This window comes from Hemitrygon akajei, chromosome 8 (genome assembly GCF_048418815.1).
Source record: "Hemitrygon akajei chromosome 8, sHemAka1.3, whole genome shotgun sequence".
NCBI lineage: Eukaryota > Metazoa > Chordata > Chondrichthyes > Myliobatiformes > Dasyatidae > Hemitrygon > Hemitrygon akajei.
Window position 1 is genome coordinate 125,395,230 of NC_133131.1, and position 18,891 is coordinate 125,414,120.

An 18,891-nucleotide genomic window follows, 5' to 3' on the forward strand; every position below is an offset into this window, starting at 1 on the left:
GGCCTGAGAACAGAACAGCACTATGCCAACCGTGATATCAATCGAAATTAACCCCAATGTCCTATACATTGATCTACATCACTCAATTCCCTGCCTCTTCAAGTGCCTGTGTAAATGCCTCTCTAATTTTGCTATCTTAATTGCTTCCACAATATCCCCTGGCAGTTACCATGTTCTGTACAAAATAACTTGCCTCGCAAATCTCCTTTAAACTTTCCCCATCTCACCTTCAAGCTATGTCCCCTAATATTTGATTTTTCAACCCAGGGAAAAAGGGTCACCATCTACCCTATCTAGGCCTCTCTTAATTTTATGCACTTCTATCAGGCCACCCCTCAGCTTCTGATGTTCCACCATAAACAATCCAGGGTTGTGCAACATCTCCTGGTAGCTAATGCTCTGCTGCTGTCTAATTCGCATCCTTTTTGTAATGCGGTGACCAGACCAGAACTAGACACAATGCTCCAAATGAGGCCTAACCAAAGTTTTATGCAGCTGCAACATTATTTACTGACTTTTATACTCAGTGTTATACTTTGTAACTCCAAATACTAATCAAAAGAAAAACGTGGAGCAGGGATAATGCGTCTACTTACTGTTTTACCTTTAGTGAAGTACACACTTACGACATGGTGATGTAATGACCTATGCCATTCACGTACTTTTACGTATAACCGATAATGAATTATGTAAGCAACAAAGAATGCTTAATCAAACAATATATTTACAAAGTTACTTAAATATTACTGAAATATTAAATACACAACGCTCCTCCCTGCTTAGCTATAAACTTAAACTCAATATAGAATGCATCCCAATTATATACACAGTACAGGTGTCCCCCGTTTTTCGAACGTTCGCTTAACAACCTCGCTGTTACGAAAGACCTACATTAGTTACCTGTTTTCACTGTTACGATAAAAGGCAGTGCACGAAAAAGGCTTTGCGCAAGAAAAGGCAGCGCATGCGCCAAGCAGCCAAGCTCCTCCCCCAGAACTGCATTGGAACCGCCATTGCTTAAACACGTGCCTGTGAGCATCAGCGCTTTATCTTGATTTATTTTGTGTATCTGTTAGCAAGATGAGTTCTAAGGTATCGGAAAAGCCTAAAAGAGCTCGTAGCGGTGTTACACTTAGCATAAAACTAGACATAATTAAGCATTTCGATCGTGGTGAACGAAGTAAGGACAAAGTGAGTTTGGCTTGTGGAAGTTGATGAAGATGATGTTGAAGAGGTTTTGACATCCCATGACCAAGAACTGACAGATGAAGACCTGATGCAACTGGAAGAGGAAAGAATAACAATCGAAATCGAACGCAGTAGCGAACGGACCGAAAGTGAAGTCATCCAGGAACTGAACGTGAAGCAACTGCGTGAGATTTTCGCTGCGATTGACAATGCTACAATGATTGCAGAAAAGTACGACTTTAATTTTGAAGGGGTACGTAGGTTTAGGGCATATTTGCAGGATGGTTTGAGTGCTTACAAAGAACTGTATGATAGAAAAATGCTCAAGGCTAAGCAGTCAAGCATACTGTCATTTTTCAAGCCTTCCACATGAGCCATAGCAGACGACGAACCTCGACTTTCGACATCGAGGCAGGCAGACATAGAAGAAGATGACCTGCCTGTTCTGATGGAAACAGACGATGATGAGATGACACCCCAGTCTCCTCTACCTCCCACCACCCCAACCTCCGACGACTCAGCCTAACACACCATCATCAATGTGCTTGCTGTCTTCCTGATTCCGGTAAGTGAAACTACACTGTGCATATGTTATTTCTACTTTATATAGGCTGTATATATTTATGCGTTACTTGGTATGATTTGGCAGCTTCATAGCTTAAAGGTTACTGGAGAGAGTAACCTTGTGCCAAGAGTGCTGCCAAGAGTGCTTGCGTGAGATTTTCGCAGCGGTGGACAGTGCTGCAATGATTGCAGAGAAGTATTTCTGCTTTATATAGGCTGTGTATTTATCAGATCATTCCTGCTTTTCCTATATGTTACTGTTATTTTAGGTTTTATGTGTCATATGGCATGATTTTGTAGGTTATTTTTTGGGTCTGCGAACGCTCACAAATTTTTCCCATATAAATAAATGGTAATTGCTTCTTCACTTTATGACATTCTGGCTTATGAACCATTTCATAGGAACGCTGTACCTTCGAATAGCGGGGGAAACCTGTATACTATTTAATACAACTCCTATGTAGACAGCACAGTAAATTTTAAATTGTGTTACTTAAGCCTAAAGGTTTAATTGTTGTGAAGGATTTCTTACTCTTTTGGGATAACACCTTTCCTGATGAGGAGTGTCACTCAACTTGGCAGATGAGACTTGTGGCTGTGAAACAATGTCAGGTTGTGAAGCCTCCTCCAGGGTGGAGTGGACTGTGGGAAATGGTTCTGTCAGCTCTGGACTCCTTTCTTCTCCTTTCTTCTTCCTTCTTCAAGATGCTCTTGGCATCTTCTGGACATGTTGGCATTCTGAACAGTGCATAGCAAACTGCTCGATCTGATCTATCCTAGTCCACCAGAAAAATCTTCGAGCCAACACTTTCATTTTGACTACCACAGGATGACTGGCAAGTGCTCCTCCAGCACTTTAGCTCTTAACTTGGATGGTACAACTCTCAGTCCCCCACATATGGCTGTCAAGGGAAAGTTCATTCCTGAGCTGGTTAATGTAATTGAACTGTAATCTTTTCTGCACATTCCAGCCATTCTGGATGGGCAGGTAGACTTGAGACAACGTGGTCCTTTCTGGTTTCCCTTTGGATCACCTCTGCCATAATAAGGAAACCTTCGATTTGCATGAGGGAGAATACGTCAAGAGGAGTGTGCTCATTTGTAAATTTTTCAGTTATTTCTTTTTCCAAAGGTAAGTAGGACAGTCCATCAGCATTTCTATGATAAGTCATTCCTTTGAATTCTATCTTGCGATTGTTCTCCAAGAAACAGAGCCCATCTCTGCATTTGCACTGCTGCTGTCAGTGGAACATCCTTCTGGGATTGAAAATGGACACTGGCAGTTGATGATCAGTAATGAGGGTAAACTCTCTCTCATACAAGTACCAATTGAAATGTTTTGTGCCCCAAACTAGACTCAAGGCCGCTCTGTCGATCTGTGTGTAATTTTTCTCTGCAGCGGTAAGGGAAAGTGATTCAAAGACTATGGTGTATTCCCTTCCAGCAGTCATAACGTGACATGACAGCATCTATACCATAAGGTGAGATGTCACAGGCACACTTCACTAGACAATGTGCAAATACAGTGACTGATATCACCATTTCCTGTACCTTTTGGAAAGCCACCTCACACTGCTTTGTCCATTGCCATTTCTTCCTGATCTGTAGTAATGAGTTCATGGGGTGGAGCACAGTAGCTAAGTTTGGCAGGAGCCTTTTATAGCAATTGGAAGATCCTAAAAAGGACCACAGCTGTGACAAGTCCTTTGGGCATCCACCATGGCTTGAGTTTTCTCAGCACAAGTGTGCAAATCTTGTGTGTCAATGGTGTGATCACAGTAAGTGATGCTTAGACCATAAGACATAAGAGCAGAATTAGGCCAGCTGGCCCATCGAGTCTGCTCTGCCATTCAATCGTGGCTGATCCTTTTTCCTTCGCCTTAACCCCAGTTCCGGGCCTTCTCCCCGTAACCTTTGATGCCGTGTCCAATCACAAACCTATCAATCTCTGCCTTAAATACACCCTACAACCTGGCCTCCACAGCTGCATGTGGCAACAAATTCCATAAGTTCACCACCCTTTGGCTAAAGTTCAATTTGCTTTCAGTTGACTCTGTTGCAGGGGATATGGCAAGCAAATGATGGATGGATCTCTAATCAGGTTATAGTTGTCTCAGCCATTCATGGCCCTACAATGCTGGCCCTTTTGTTTTTACTGCATACAAACCCAATGTGTCTTGTTGGTTGTTGTATTTCACTATTTTACTGTTATGAATGTCATTCCCTCAGGAGTTATCTTTTCTCCGTTATACTTTCTTAGTTAGATATCTGCATTCTTAGTTAGATATCTGCATTCTTAGGTATCTGCAGGTCAGTATCTTTGAAATTATATTCAAACTCATGTTGCATAATGACTGAAACAGGGTCCATCCAATTCCATTTTAATTTGCTGTTCACTTCTGGTGTATGCCATATTGCTTGTCTCTTGTTAGTTCCCACATTAAAAATCCCAAGGCTACTCAATGCTGTTTTATTCTCATCAGTATCAGACTTTTCACCAATAGCATGCCCTGTTTGAATCTGTAACTTGACTTTTTATCTTTTTCACTTTCATGTACATTCCATTTATTTTATCTGCCTGACTTACTCTTTGTATGCGTCCTACATGTTGCATTTTCTATAAGTTTCATTTTTTTTTAACCTGCATTGGTCTGATGTATATGAGCCCCCGCTACAGTGGAAACATAATTTATTCAGCCAGGCAGATTTTGTTTAGACATTGCAGTTTTGTTCATGTTCATTTGCATTTCTGATTGCAACTCAATTGCATTTCTGTCTGCTGTTTACATTGATATAGCAATTTCAACTGCTCATTTGAATGTGAGGAACTATTTTTGAATGCCTTCTTGTAAGATTCCACAAACTATCTTTCAGTGCATCATCAAGCCTATCACTGAACTGGCAATGCTCAAACAGTCTCTTCAATTTGGCCATGTAAGCTGAAATGGATTCCCCTTCATTTGATTGTGTTTCTGAAACTTAAAGTGCCTGCAGTCAACAATGGTTTTGGTTCTAAATGTTCCTGCATTACTTTCTCAATAACAGCAAATTTCTTTTTGGCTGGTTTGGTTGAAGCAGTTAAACTTCTCAGCCAACTCTGTGCCTTTCAACCTTTTACACTTAGTGACATTGGTACTCGCTTTACATTGGTTATTTCATTTACTTCAAAATATTGCTCAATTTGTTCAATATACAACATCCATTTATCTGTTGTGCATTCATATATGTCTATTGTTCTGATGTAGCCAGCCATTTCCACTTTTTAAAATTTATTATTATTATCATCTGGTACTCTCTGTTTATGAATTCATGAATGTTGTTATTTTCTGCCTTTTTTTGAACTCAACCATCTCTCTCCCTCCTCTGAAGAGACTTGTGCTGCACTTTCTTCTTAAACTCAAGAGTCTCTTTTCTCTTATGAAGAAAAGCAAAGTGCTGCACTTTATAAAATTTGAACATATCTTGCAAAGAAAAAGAGTGCTGTGCTTTTTAAAAAAAACTCGACTGTCTCTCACAGGTAGGTCATCGTCTCTGGTTAATTTTAAAACATCCTCATCTTCACTTTATGTTTTGTAACTCCAGAATCTAATCAAAAAGAAAACACAGAGCCGGTGATTATGGGTCTATTTACTGTTTTACTTTAAGTGAGCTGCCCACTTAGGTGACTTCATGATGTTTGCCATTGACATACAGTACTTTTATATATAGCCTGTAATGAATTATGTAAACAACATATTATTAAATACACACCACTCAGCACCTGACTGATTTGGATCATAGAACAGTGCAGGACAGGTTCTTTAGCCCACCTTGTACAAACCTTTTAACCTACTAAGATTAATCTGACCCTTCCCTCCTACAGAACCCTCTATTTTTCTATTATCCATGTCTCTATCTAAGAGTTTCTTAAATGTCCCTAATGTATCTGCCTCCCTAAGGCAAGCATATTGTATGTCTTCTTGACCATCATAAAAGACCATAAAACTTACTCCTCAATTTTCCACTCTGCTTCAATCTCCTAAGGATCCTACCATTTACCATATTCTTTGTAGAGCACTTCCTCTTGGCTGGATTAACCTTCATCTGTCATGTTTCTACCCATAGTCCTAACTGGTCTATATCACGCTAAGCCCTTTAACAACCTTCTTCACTTTCTACAACTCCACTAATGTTTGTGCTGTCTCTGAACTTGCTAATCAGCCCACCTACATTTTTATACAAATAATTAAAAAATAATCCAAATAATCCAAAAAATCCAAATTAATGATCACAAATAATTATGACAAACACTGGTCCCAGACCTCAGGTAGACTCTTGATCTGAAATGCTGACCGCCTATTTCCCTCCACAGATGTTCTGCTGAGTTCCTCCATCATTTTGTATGTTGCAGCAGTCAGAATAACACCCCTCTAATTATCCTCTATCTTCTATGACTAAACTATAGAAGATAGAGGATTTAATTGGATTTAATCCAATTGACCAAGTCTCCATGTATCACATATGCATTAACTTTTTGGATCAGCCTACCATGATGGTCCTTGTCCATGTAGACAACATCCCTGCCCTACCCTCATTAATTATCTTTGTCACCACCTCAGAAACCTCAGTCATGTTTGTAGGACATGACCTTCAATGCCCAAAGTCCTGCTGACTATCCCTGGTGTGTCTGTGCTTTTCAAGATGTGAGAAGATCCTATCTCTAAGAATCTTCTCCAATAATTTCCCTACTTCTCATGTGAGGCTCACCAGCCTATATATTTTTAATTTGTTTAAACTGGTTAAACAGAGGAATAACATTGACTAAACTCTAGACCTCTACAATCTCACCTGTGGCTAAAGAGGATATAACGATCTCTGTAAAGGGCCCAACTATCTCCTCCCTTGCCTCTTTCAATAACCCATTATAACTTGTGTGTTTATCCATCTTTATGCTTTACAAGAGACCTAACACCACCACCCCATTGATATCAAGATGCCTTAGGGTATCCATGTCCTGATTGGTAAATCTCAATATAAAGTGTTCTTTGAGTACCTGATTTCCTCCATGTATACACATATACCCTCTTTTGTCTTTGAGAGGTTGAATCCTCGTGTTCTTAATGCCTCTGGTATCTCTTCAATTCTATTTGTTAATGGCATTGCTTGCCCCTTTTTATCCTTCCTGGTTACCTGTTTAAGTTCTCTCCTGTTTCATTTCTATCCATCAATCTAAATTGAGCATCCTAAACTTTGCATATGCTTTCTTTTTCTTTTTGATAAGATTTCAAATGATTCTCATCATCAGGGGATCCTGAACCTTGCCAAGCTGTTCTCTTTTCCTCACAGGAACCATGTTGTTCCCAAATTATGACGAAAAGTGACTAATTACTGTCCATTACACTGCTGGTGTTAAGGGCAACATGAAGGTCCTCCATCTCTGGCAGTGTTCAGGGCTTCCTTCATCATATCAGTAGCTTCCTCTTGGTTTTTCACTACTGTCAGCCATGGAAATCCTAGATGGAGACTCAAGCATTACATTGTACTCAGATACAGAAGGAACCTTCATTGCTGTTTCTGTAACAGTTTTGTTTTACCAGTTAGGGCTGTTGGCCCTGATCTGAACCCCCGAACCTGGAGGACCAGTGGACCACTCTTAGTCTGGCATCTACCCTTTGACCTGTCTGGCATAGGTGACCCTACCAAGAATCAAAGCACGAAAGCCCTGACTCCGGCCAACATAGGTCTTTAGGTCATTGAGTCATTCAAGCTTCCAAACCCTACAACAAGGTTGTGGTCCTCTTGGCGGTGAATTAGGACCAGCTAGCCTTTAAGTGACTCCCACATGTTGGATATGGGCCTACCCAATAAACACTGCTCCCAATCTACTCTCCCCAGCTCCTCAAAAACAAAGTTGAGTTTATTTCCATATGTAGAAGTACATATATGCACAGGTGCAATGAAAGACATTTGAGGCACGAATACTACTGTAATAGCTGCTGCTATTTTTTGCTTGTTGTGTTGCATGATAGCTTGTGAGTTCAGATGTGAAAGACAAAAACATTGCTAAATATATTGAGTTTTTTTTAATAGTGTTCCTGTGAAAACTTTATAAGTAGCAAATGTGAACAAAGCCTACTGAATATTGCATCAGGTGTCTCTCAGTTGCCACTAAAGTTTTTTCTTGCTTCCTACTGTACCTAGTTTACTGCTTTAGCTTTGTGATTCTGTAAAATTCCAGTGTCAGGTTTGAAAATAAAATGATGTTTTCTGGCATTTGGTCTTACTTTTGAGAATTAAAAGCTTTATTTTCCAAGTAAACTAGCACAGCACAATTTGTTGTTGCTTGTGTTGTTCTGCTGAACATTGTGGGCATGGTATGTTGTCACCAGAATGCACGGTGCCCCCAGCACATTCTTAGTTTGTGTTGGCTGTTGACCCAAGCAATGTGTTCCATGCTAAATTTTGATGTATGTATGACAAATAAATAGAAATCAGTTCTGATATCTGATTCTAGCACCAAGTTGCATGCCAAATACTATGGAACCGATTATACAGTTTGAGTTCTGGGCGATACATATCATGACTCGGAATTAACATTGAGTGTAGGGTAAATGCCTGCCTCCAAAATTGTTATCAAGGAGGATTTTAGGATACTTTTGAATTTTGCTGTCAAATATAGTTCCTATGGTAATTCCATTGCTTGAATCAGCTTTAATTTCCCCTTTTCAGCTTTCAATGACTCTTTAGTAACCCAAGTCCATCCATGTCCTTGTAAACTGGGTTTCTCACAATGCCTATTTTTCTGTCAGATTCTTAAGCAGGCTGGTTTTAAAGCTGTCCATTGACAAATCAAAATAGGGCCAATAATAATAAGGATGAATTCCTGGAATGTATTCTGTTGTGAAATTTATTAACTATGCAAGTTATTTCAGAGTTAGTACTGTACAATGAGAAAGGTCTCATTAATAATCTGGTACTAGAGGACATAGAATGCCAAAAATGTTACCTCATGCTTGAAAGTGATGTAATTCAATTTGAAACTAGAGAATTCAATTTAAGCAATTGAAATTGTACAAGAATGAGGGACAGCCTGGATGGGGAACCTGCATGAGAGGATTTGACAGTGGACATAGGTATGTGGACATTTAGAGAAAATTTACATGATTGCCACATTTTTTTTCCTTTAAGGCACAAAAACACCACAGGAAACGTGGTCAACCATAGATTACAGTAAAAATTGAAAGTATTAAATTTAAGGAAAGTGTTATTAAATTTGGCAGAAAAACAGTAAACCTGAAGATGGGGTTTTAGAATTCTGCCACAGATGAGAAAGAAATTGTTAAAGCAAGCATTTATAAAGTGCTTAGATAGGCACGTGAATATGCAGAGAGTGGAAGCGATATGGGCCACGTGCGGGCAGAAGGGATTAGGCGCTCGTAGCGTAATTAGTTCAGCACAGCATTATGGGTTATTGGGCCTGTTCCTGCGCTGTTCTATCTTCTAGGGACAAAATATGGTTTGAGGGTAAACAAAGGACAAACATGAAAATGGTCTTGAAGAGCTTCTATAGGTATGTAAAAATGAAAACACTAGTGAGGATGAGAGAGAGAAGGAAGGATTAATATAGAGAAATAACAAAATGGCAAAGGAATTAAATGAATGCTTCAGGCCTGTTTTAACAGAGGAAAGCACAAGATCTTCCCTGATCTTGGGATCCAGTGTAAGCGAGGAAATACTAATAAGTAACTGTTCATATTTATTTGTATGGATCATCCTGGTCGCCTTCTCTGGTTTCGATTTTCTTGTGTTCTTCATAACAAAGATGATCAAAATTCCACAGAGGTGGCCTAAAACTCTCAGGCATATTTGATCCTGGCAATTGATTCGTTTCTGTAAACATTTTAAGTGTGTTCACTTTTGATGCTTCATTTAAATACCATTTCCTTTTGTTTGTTCTTTTTGGCTTGCCTCTGTTATTCCATTCCGGACTGTCTCATTTCAGTAAGACAAACAGAGCTTTGGAGGAATCTTCTAGTGCATAGTGCACACAATGTAATTCCACCCCTGCTTTTCTGCTGAAAATAATGACCAAATTCAGTTTTTGTTTTGATCGCTGATTATTTGAAATGCGGTCACAAATGGCACTTCTGTTGCACTGTTTTGTAAACTCCTACTCAGTCGATGCAGGAGAATTTTCACCCACAGCCTGGGCATTGTTCTATTTGAGTTCAGCTTTTCTTTTGAAAATACAAGACATTTCAGTAGAACTTAATGATTTTACAGATTTATTTTTAAACTGGTGATACGTGTGAAGTTCCAGTATAAAGCTCACGCTGGCTTTTCTCACACACCTACATAAACAAAGTTGGAATGAGCATAGCAACTTAATTTCAAAAACGTTAGCTGTCCAGGTTCACGAGCAGGGCATTCATTCACAGGCTTTGTTTGCCTTTGAGCTTTAAGTGTCAGGCCTGGAAGCCTATCTTACTTGTTGAAGCAAAAGCGCCTCTGTATTACTGAGTTTCATGAATCTGCAGCCTCGGCACCAGTTACACTTAAACTCAGGCTGAGACGCCAGGGTTCACCTTTGCTGGTTTTGGCCTGAGATTTAGAATCACCTGGTATAATGGCCCTGTGTGTATTTATTTAGTTGTCTCACCTAAATTATTTTGTGGTTCACCCTGTCAAATAAAGCCACTTCTGAGATCACGTTTCCCATTGTGTTCTCTGGTCCAGAAGTTCTATTACATGGTGCGACATTTCTCCGATATGGGATAGAGTATTAGTAAAAGTAAACCCCGAGTTCAAATTTCAAAGTAAATTTATTATCAAAGTACATACTGTATATGTCACCATATACTATCCTGAGATTAATTTTCTGGTGGGAATTAACAGTAAATTTAAAGAAACACAATAGAGTCAACGAAAAACTGTACACAAGATGGACAAACAACCAATGTTTAAGAGACAACAAATTGTGCAAATACAAAAATAAACAAAAACAGACAAAAAATAAATAAACAAACAAACAAGCAATCAAGCAATAAATATCAAGAACATGAGATGAAGAGTCCTTGAAAGGGAGTCCACTGGTTGTGGGAACATTTCAGTGTTGGGATAAGTGAAGTTATTCCCTCTGGTTCAAGAGCCTGATGATAACTTTTGCTGAACTTGGTAGCATGGGTCCTTGAATATGGATGCGGCTGTCCTGCGACAGTACTCCTTGCCGATGTGCTCAGTGGTGGGGAGTGCTTTACTCATGACGGACTGCGCTGTTAAACCGACTTTTTGTAGGGCATCGGTGTTTCCTACCCAGCTGTGATGCAACTTGATTTATTATTATCACATATACTTGAAGTGCAATGAAAAAGTTTGTTTTTATGCAATCCATACAGGTTGTTTTATCACACCAGTGCATTGAGGTAGTGCTAGAATGTAGAATATGGTGTTTCCATTGCAGAGAAAATGCAGAGCAGGCAGACAGTGAAATGATGAGATAGACTGTGAAGTCCATCTCATTGCAAAAGGGGGCTGTCTAATATCAGTGGGTTGGAAGCTGTCTTTGATCCTGGTGGTATAGGTATATGCTTTCAACACAATGGACTTTGTCTACACTGTCCCTTCACATACTCCCAGACTCAGACACAGAGTGAAGTTCCCTCTACACTATCCCATCATCTACTCCACTTGCAGGCTCGTTGTCGTTAGGTCGCATCTGGAATTTCCAGTTGGCGGACAATTTCTCTCCACACCGCTCTGACATTTTAGGAAATCATGTACTCGGCAGGTTACAGCAGTGGTTTGCCTTTGCCTCCTGCCGGGTGAGTTTAAAGAGATCACCACCTCTTGCAGTGGATGACCAGGACGTCTAAGTGCCTTGTTGTGCTCTTAGCGTTCCACCAACACCTGCTGGCCTGCCTTCTTGACCGTTGGATCATTAATCGGTCTCCTCCGCTCAATCTGCCAGGGCCAGACTTCACACGCTGGGATAGGCAGATCTCCTACCTCACTGAGGGTCGAAACCTTCACCTGGTTTGGCCTGTCTGCCGAAACGGTTTACCAGGGTGTGGCCACTGTGCGTTTTACAGCTACTTGGAACCACAGGTGAGAGCTGAGCACCAGGTGGGGACCAAAGGTGGATGAGCTGCCCTGAAAAAGGGCATGGCAGGCCCCTCCACCAGAGGTGCTACCCCTCCCTAGACACCCCATGCACCCCATTTGCAGACTATGGATGTGCAAATAGACTTAATGGGATTACAAATAGAGTAGGTCACTCTTGTGGAAGCAAGTGGTACCACAAATGTGAAGCCAGATTCAGAATTTAAAGGGCACTTGTCAGGTATGAAGATGTGGTGTCTAACACAATAAAGCGCAAAAAAATTAGGTTTCATGTGCTGTTGGTCTATTTTAGCCCCTCCACCTTTCTATTGTGCTCCAAATATGAACATGTCTCTTTGTATCCCAGTAGTGATGCATCTCAATCACTATTGACTAGGTGGCAGTCCTTAGCAAAACCATCTCTAATAACCAACTTGAGACCCCATCCAAACACAGTGTGCCACTACCACATTGAACATCCTCTTCATAATTAGTGAGACTCTCCTTCCTGGTTTCCATTTCCCTCTCTCAATATATATTGGGAAATAATATATCCCAAAACATTAAGCTGCTAGTCCTGTCCTTCCCTCAGCTACATTCCCATGATTGCAATAACATCATCATTCTACATGCTGATCCAAGCTGCAGGATCATCTGACTCATCTCTGAGAGCCTTTGGAGTTGAACCTGCTAGCCCTCCATGCTCCCTAATATGTCTCTGTCTGCTCTGCCCACTGCACATGCTCGATTTATCTTCTGCATTTTTCTCCCACCCTCTCCAGTTTTTCCAGCTACCATTTTGAATTATTATTATTCCTACTTATTATTTGAACGTTTGCTAGAAGCATGAATATATTTGCAAAGCATTACTGTATTCAAGGAGAATTCATATACTTCCTGTTAGCAAAAAGGCAGCAGTGATCACTTGGCTGAGGAATTAGAGGAACGGTATCCATAATCAAGGACTCCACCATCCAGACCATGCTGTCTTCTTGCAGCTGCCATCAGGAGTGAGGTCAGGAGATGTAAGTCCCACACAACCACGTTCAGGAATAGTTCGACCATCAGGCTCCTGAACCAATGTGAATAACCTCAACTCTGAACTGATCTACAACCTATCAACAAACTTGCAAAGACTCTGCAAATTCTGTTCTCAGTATTATTTATTTATTTGCTTATTTATTATTTTATTTGCACAGTTCATCTTCTTTTGCACGTTGGTGACATTGTCAGTCTTTGTGTGTCATGTTTCATTGATTCTATTGTATTTCTTTGTTCTGTGAATGCCTGCAAGAAAATGAATGTTTAGGTAGTATATGTATTGCCACATTCCCATACATATATGTATCACCATAGACTACCTTGGCATTCATTTTCTTACAGGCATTCACAGAACAAAGAAATACAATAGAATCAATGAAACGTATATATACTTTGAACTTTGAGATACCTAAGCAAATTGCAGAAGGGTGTAAGAGCAATAGGTTGACAGTAGGGAGCATTTCATCTCTCTGGATATTGACTGGGAGTGCCTTTTTGTATGGGGCAGAATTAGTTACGTGCCTCCTAGAAAGTTTTTGAGATGAAATGCAGAGATTGACTCGACACAGGGTGGTACTTATACCCAAGGAAATGAAGTAGGATGGGTGGTGGACATGTCAGTGGAAGAACGCTTTGAAACGGTGACTATACTGTAATTTGAGACAGAAGATTGGCTGACCGGCAGAAGACAAAGTGTGGGAATAAAGGGGGGCTTTTCTGCTTGTCTGCTGGAGTTGTGGTGTTACGCAGGGGATTGATGTTAGATCCGCTACTTTTCACATTATGTTACTGATCTGGATGTCATGGGTCACATAAGAGTTGATAAACCCCCGGGACCAGATGAGATCCATCCCGGGTTGCTATGGGAACCAAGGGAAAGTTAGCTAAGACCTGGCAGAGGTTTTCTTCATCTTCGTTAGTCACAGCTGAGGCAACAGAAAACTGGAGGGTGGTTAAAAAGGGTAGCAGGGATAAACCTGATAACTACAGGCCATACATCAGTAATAGAGAAGTTACTGAAGAAATTCCGAAGGATGGGATAGGATATAGTTTCAAGTTCCTGGGTGTCAAGATCTCTGAGGATCTAACCTATTCCCAACATATCGATGCAATTATAAAGAAGGCAAGACAGGAACTACATTAGAAGTTTGAAGAGATTTGTTATGTCATAAATACACTCGAAAACTTCCATAGATGTACCGTGGAGAGCAGTCTGATAGGCTGTGTCACTGTCTGGTATGGAGGGGCTACAGCACAGGACTGAAAGAAGCTGCAAAGGATTGTAAATTTAGTTGGCTCCATCTTGGGTACCAGCCTACAAAAATACCCAGGATATCTTGGAGAAGAAGTGTCTCAGAAAGGCAGCATCCATTATTAAGGACCTCCAGCACCCAGGGCATGCCCTTTTCTCACTGTTACCATCAGGTAAGAGATACAGAAGCCTGAAGGCACACACTCAGTGATTCAGGAATAGCTTCTTCCCCTCTGTCATCCGATTCCTAAATGGATATTAAATCCATGAACCCTACCTCACTTTAAAAATATTTATTATTTGTTTTTTGCACGATTTTTAATCTATTCAATATACATATACTGGAATTGATTGATTTATTATTATGATTTTATTCTTCTTCTTCTATATTATGTATTGCATTGAGCTGCTGCTGCTAAATTAACAATGCCGGTGATAATAAGCCTGATTCTGATTCTGATATTGTATGTACATTTGGAAAGGCAAGGGCTAATTAGAAATAACATGGCTTTGTGAAAGTGAAACTTGATTTGATTGATTTATTTGAGGAGCATTGATGTAGGTATAGAGTTGTCTATATGGACTTCAGTCGCCAATGGTAGGCCAGTCCAGAAGGTTAGGGTACATGGGTTCAAAGTGAGCTGGCTAATTGGATCCAACTTTAGGTTGGGGATAGGAGGCAAGAAGGTAATGGTGGAAGATTGCTTTTGGGATTGGAAATCTGATCTGTTGTGTACCACAGGGATTGCTGCTGGGACCACTTCTGTGTTTGAAGTATATTAATGACTGAGATATAAGCAGAGGAGGTATGACTAGTGTGTTTGTGGATGACACCAAAGTTAGTAGTGTGGTGGAAAGGGAAAAGATTGTCTAAGGCTACAGCAGAAGATAGATCAAATGGAAAGTTGGGAGGAGTGTTGACACATGGAATTTACTCCTGGTGACTGTGAGGCTTACATTTTGGGAAGTTTAAAAGGGATTAGACTTATATTTTACAGCAATGATATAGTGCTAAGGAATGTTGATGAATGGGGGAGGGGGGATATAGGAGTTCAAGTTCTAGGTTCCCTGAAAATGGCAACAAAGTTAGAAAGGGCGGTGAAGAAGGCAAATGCCCTGCTTGCCTTTGTAGGCCAGGGCATTAAATACTGTATAAAAGTTAGGATATTCAGTTGCAACTTTACAAAATACTTTTCACATTGTACTTGTTTTATTGTCTGTAATTCTGGTCACTAGGAAGGGTGTGTTTGTGCTGGAGAGAGGGTAGAGGAGATTTACCAGCATGTTGTCTTGATTGTCTTTGAGCTATGGAGAAAGATCACTTTCCCTGGTGAGAATGTCTGATGGATGACCTTATAGAGGTATAAAATTATGAAAGGAACAGATTGTGTAGATAGGCAGAATCTTCTTCCCATGATAGGGATATCAGCAACAAATGGGAATGGTTTAAAGTGAGAGGAAAGGGTTTTAAGGAGGATTGATTGGTAAGTTACTTTTGCACAGTGTGATTGGTATTTGGAACACACTGTCAAAGACAGTGGAATTAGATGTTTCAGAGACATTTAAAAAGGCACTTAAATAGTTAAGGCATTGGAGGGTAGAAACCTTATATGCAGGTAAATGGGCAAAGAAGTTGGTCTGGATGTGTTAGGCTGAAGTCTCTGTTTCTCTGCTACACAAATCTATGACTGTATTTAAATTGTTAGCCTCCCATATCTATTTTTAGCCATTAACTAACTTCCTGTTTACTTCCAATATTTCCAAAAAATTGTAAGGATTTAAATTCATTTCTGTGCCTTTTATTCCTCCCCACAGAATGAAACAGGGTCTCATTTAGTTTACCAGATTGCTGCTCATGATGTTCCATTACTGCATCGACTTTCAGGTAAGATTATGGTGATATTTAATATAATTTGCAGTATTCGTACTTTTCTAGGTATGTGTAAATTCAGTTGAGATGACATTTTTTTAAAAAGTTACGATATATATGGAAAAGGTTGAAGAAAGTTCAGTGCATCACATTCTGTTATCATCTTGCACAGAGAATTGAGCTGTCTAATGATGAAATCATGGGAGTGCTTGGAAGTGACATGGATTGCTCCTGGTTCTGGCAGATCTATAGCAGCCTTAGTATTTGACATTGCTTTTTATTCATCATGAAAGACAAAATTACCCTTTAATTTCTCATATTCTTAATTACAAGCTGAGATTCCTCACAGAGGATAGAAGCACTCAATTCTGAAATTCCTTTAGTGAATTTATACTTATTTCCTTCCTGGTTGTGGCTGACCATCAAAAATTGTGGGAATATGTGATTGCATCAATAAATTATGAATGGGTGGTGAAAAGAGTTGGCAAAAAGTTTCCCGTTGAGCTTTGGACACAACAGTGTCTCTGAATCAACATGTTCTCTGAATGACAGGCTATAAGGGTATAAATTTGTGTTACTGAAGTCATAGAATTATAGATCACCGTAACAAAGATACAACGCCTTTGGCTCATCTGGTCCTTGCCAGCCTGGTCTTCTGCTTTGTCCCATTTACTTGCACCTGGACCTGAGCTGTCCATACCTCTCTCATCCATGTACCTACTCAAACTTCTCTTATGTGTTACAAATGACCTTGCACCCACCAGCTCAGCTGGTAGCTTGTTCTGCACTTGCACCACCCTCTGAGGAAAAGAGATCCCCCTCCGATTCCCCTTAAGTATCTCACTTTTCACCCTAAACCAATGACCGACCCCTCGTTGTAATCTTGCCCAACGCTAGGGGAAAATGCCTGCATTTACCCGATCCATATCCCTTAAAATGTTGTATGCTTCCATGAGATTGCCTTTACAATTCTCCTCCATTGGTGATTGTCGGTCAAGGAAATGGGGAAACTAGACAGTCTTTTCCTCAAAGTATCTCCATGGAAATAATTTCTATTTGCTCTTCTGAACTTACATGATTTTAAAGCTTTTGCCAAATCACCTCTTTGGTTTCTCAGCTGTAAAGAGCTCAAGCTTCTCCGTATCATTGTCAGCTCTCATGCCTGAGCGAAATTTAGCACTTTTGCTTCAGTAAATTCGTTTGTAGAATGCAGGTATTACTGACAAGGTCACATTTACACCTCATTCTGTAGCTTCTCGAAAGTCTTCACACTTTGGGATTATTGATATTAAATTCATATTAACATGATGTTGAGTGCAGTAGCCTGATTAGCATATGTTAATGAGATTTACCCTGACAGGCTTAAACCTACTGCATAATATCACTAGAGGGACAAATGAAAGTCTTGCTGCTCCAGGAAATCTTATCTCTTATTGGTATTCCCTAAAGAAAGAAGCCGTAAAATAATATTCAGCAAAAACTCTCAGTATAAATTATACTGAACCTGACCAGTTTTCTTCCAACACCACTCTCCTCCATCTGGTGGAAATGGTCCTCGCCCTCAAGAATTTTGCTTTCAGTTCCTCCACTTTCTCCAAACTCAAGGGCTCACATGGGCCCTGCTATGCCTGCCTTTTAGTGGTTATGTTGAATCGTCCATATTCCAGCCCTTTACTTTTTCTATCACCTCCCAGTTTCTCACTCCCCCCCCCCCCCACCATTTTTTTTTAATCATCTATCACCTTCTAGTCTCTAATCTTTCCCCTCCCCAACACCTTATTGGGGTATTTCCCTCCTTCCTTTCCAGTCCCGATGAAGGGTCTTGGCCCAAAATTGTTTTTAAGGAAGTGGCAAGAGAGCATATGAAAAATAATATCAGTGTAAATTGTTTCAGCCAAAGGAAATTATCTTGACAAATTGAAGGCTTTTGAAGCTGCCATCAAAGAGTGCCAGTTGGAACCAGTGAGTATCGAACGTGTGCATTTTGGGAAGTTACCTAATAGGATGCTACATGAAAGGCTGCACTTAAAATGAGGAATTGTGGCCATAAGTATCTAATGCTGTTCAAAGTTCATTTTCTTGCAGACATTCACAGTACATACAGGAAACACAGTAGAATCAATGAATTGAATTGACTTTATTTCTTACATCCTTCGCATACATGAGGAGTAACAAATCTTGACGTTACATCTCCGTCTAAATGTGCAATGTGCAATCATAGTAATTTATAATAATTTATAATAAATAGAACAGTCAATGTAACATAGAATACATTCAAATCTGCGTGAGTTAATCAGTCTGATGGCCTGTTGGAAGAAGCTGTCCAGAAGTTGGTCCTGGCTTTTAAGCTGCAGTACTGTTTCCCAGATGATAGCAACTGGAGTAGATTGTGGTTGGGGTGACACAGGTCCCCAATGATCCTTCAGGCCCTTTTCTCACACCTGTCCTTGCAAATGTCCTGAATCATGGGAAGTTCACAACTACAGATATGCTGGGCTGTCTGCACTACTCTCTGCAGAATCCTGCGATTAAGGGAGATACAGTTCCCATGCCAGGCAGTGATGCAGCCAGTCAGGATGCTCTTAATTGTGCCCCTGTAGAAAGTTCTTAGGATTTGGGGGCCCAAAACAAACTTCCTCAACCATTTGAGGTGAAAGAGGCGCTGTTGTGCCTTTTTCGCCACACAGACCATGTGAGGGTCCTCGGTGATGTGGATGCTGAGGAACTTAAAGCTGTTTACCCTCTCAACCCCAGATCCACTGATGTCAATAGGGGTTAGCCCATCTCCATTCCTCCTGTAGCCAACAACCAGCTCCTTTGTTTTTGCGACATTGGCGGATAGGTTGTTTTCCTGACACCACTGTATCAGAGAGATAACTTCGCTGTAGGCCACCTCATT

At 40.4% G+C, this 18,891-nt stretch overlaps 1 protein-coding gene across 9 annotated transcripts in view; it reads left to right on the forward strand.

Moving 5' to 3' along the window:
- The window catches only part of adam22 (ADAM metallopeptidase domain 22), a 309,560-nt gene that overhangs the window by 129,643 nt on the left and 161,026 nt on the right, over positions 1-18,891 (forward strand). For all 9 annotated transcript variants that reach the window (XM_073054560.1, XM_073054561.1, XM_073054562.1 and 6 more), the window contains one exon: positions 15,938-16,007. In XM_073054560.1, coding sequence (XP_072910661.1) covers positions 15,938-16,007 — 70 coding nt within the window. The remainder of the gene's footprint in view (positions 1-15,937; positions 16,008-18,891) is intronic.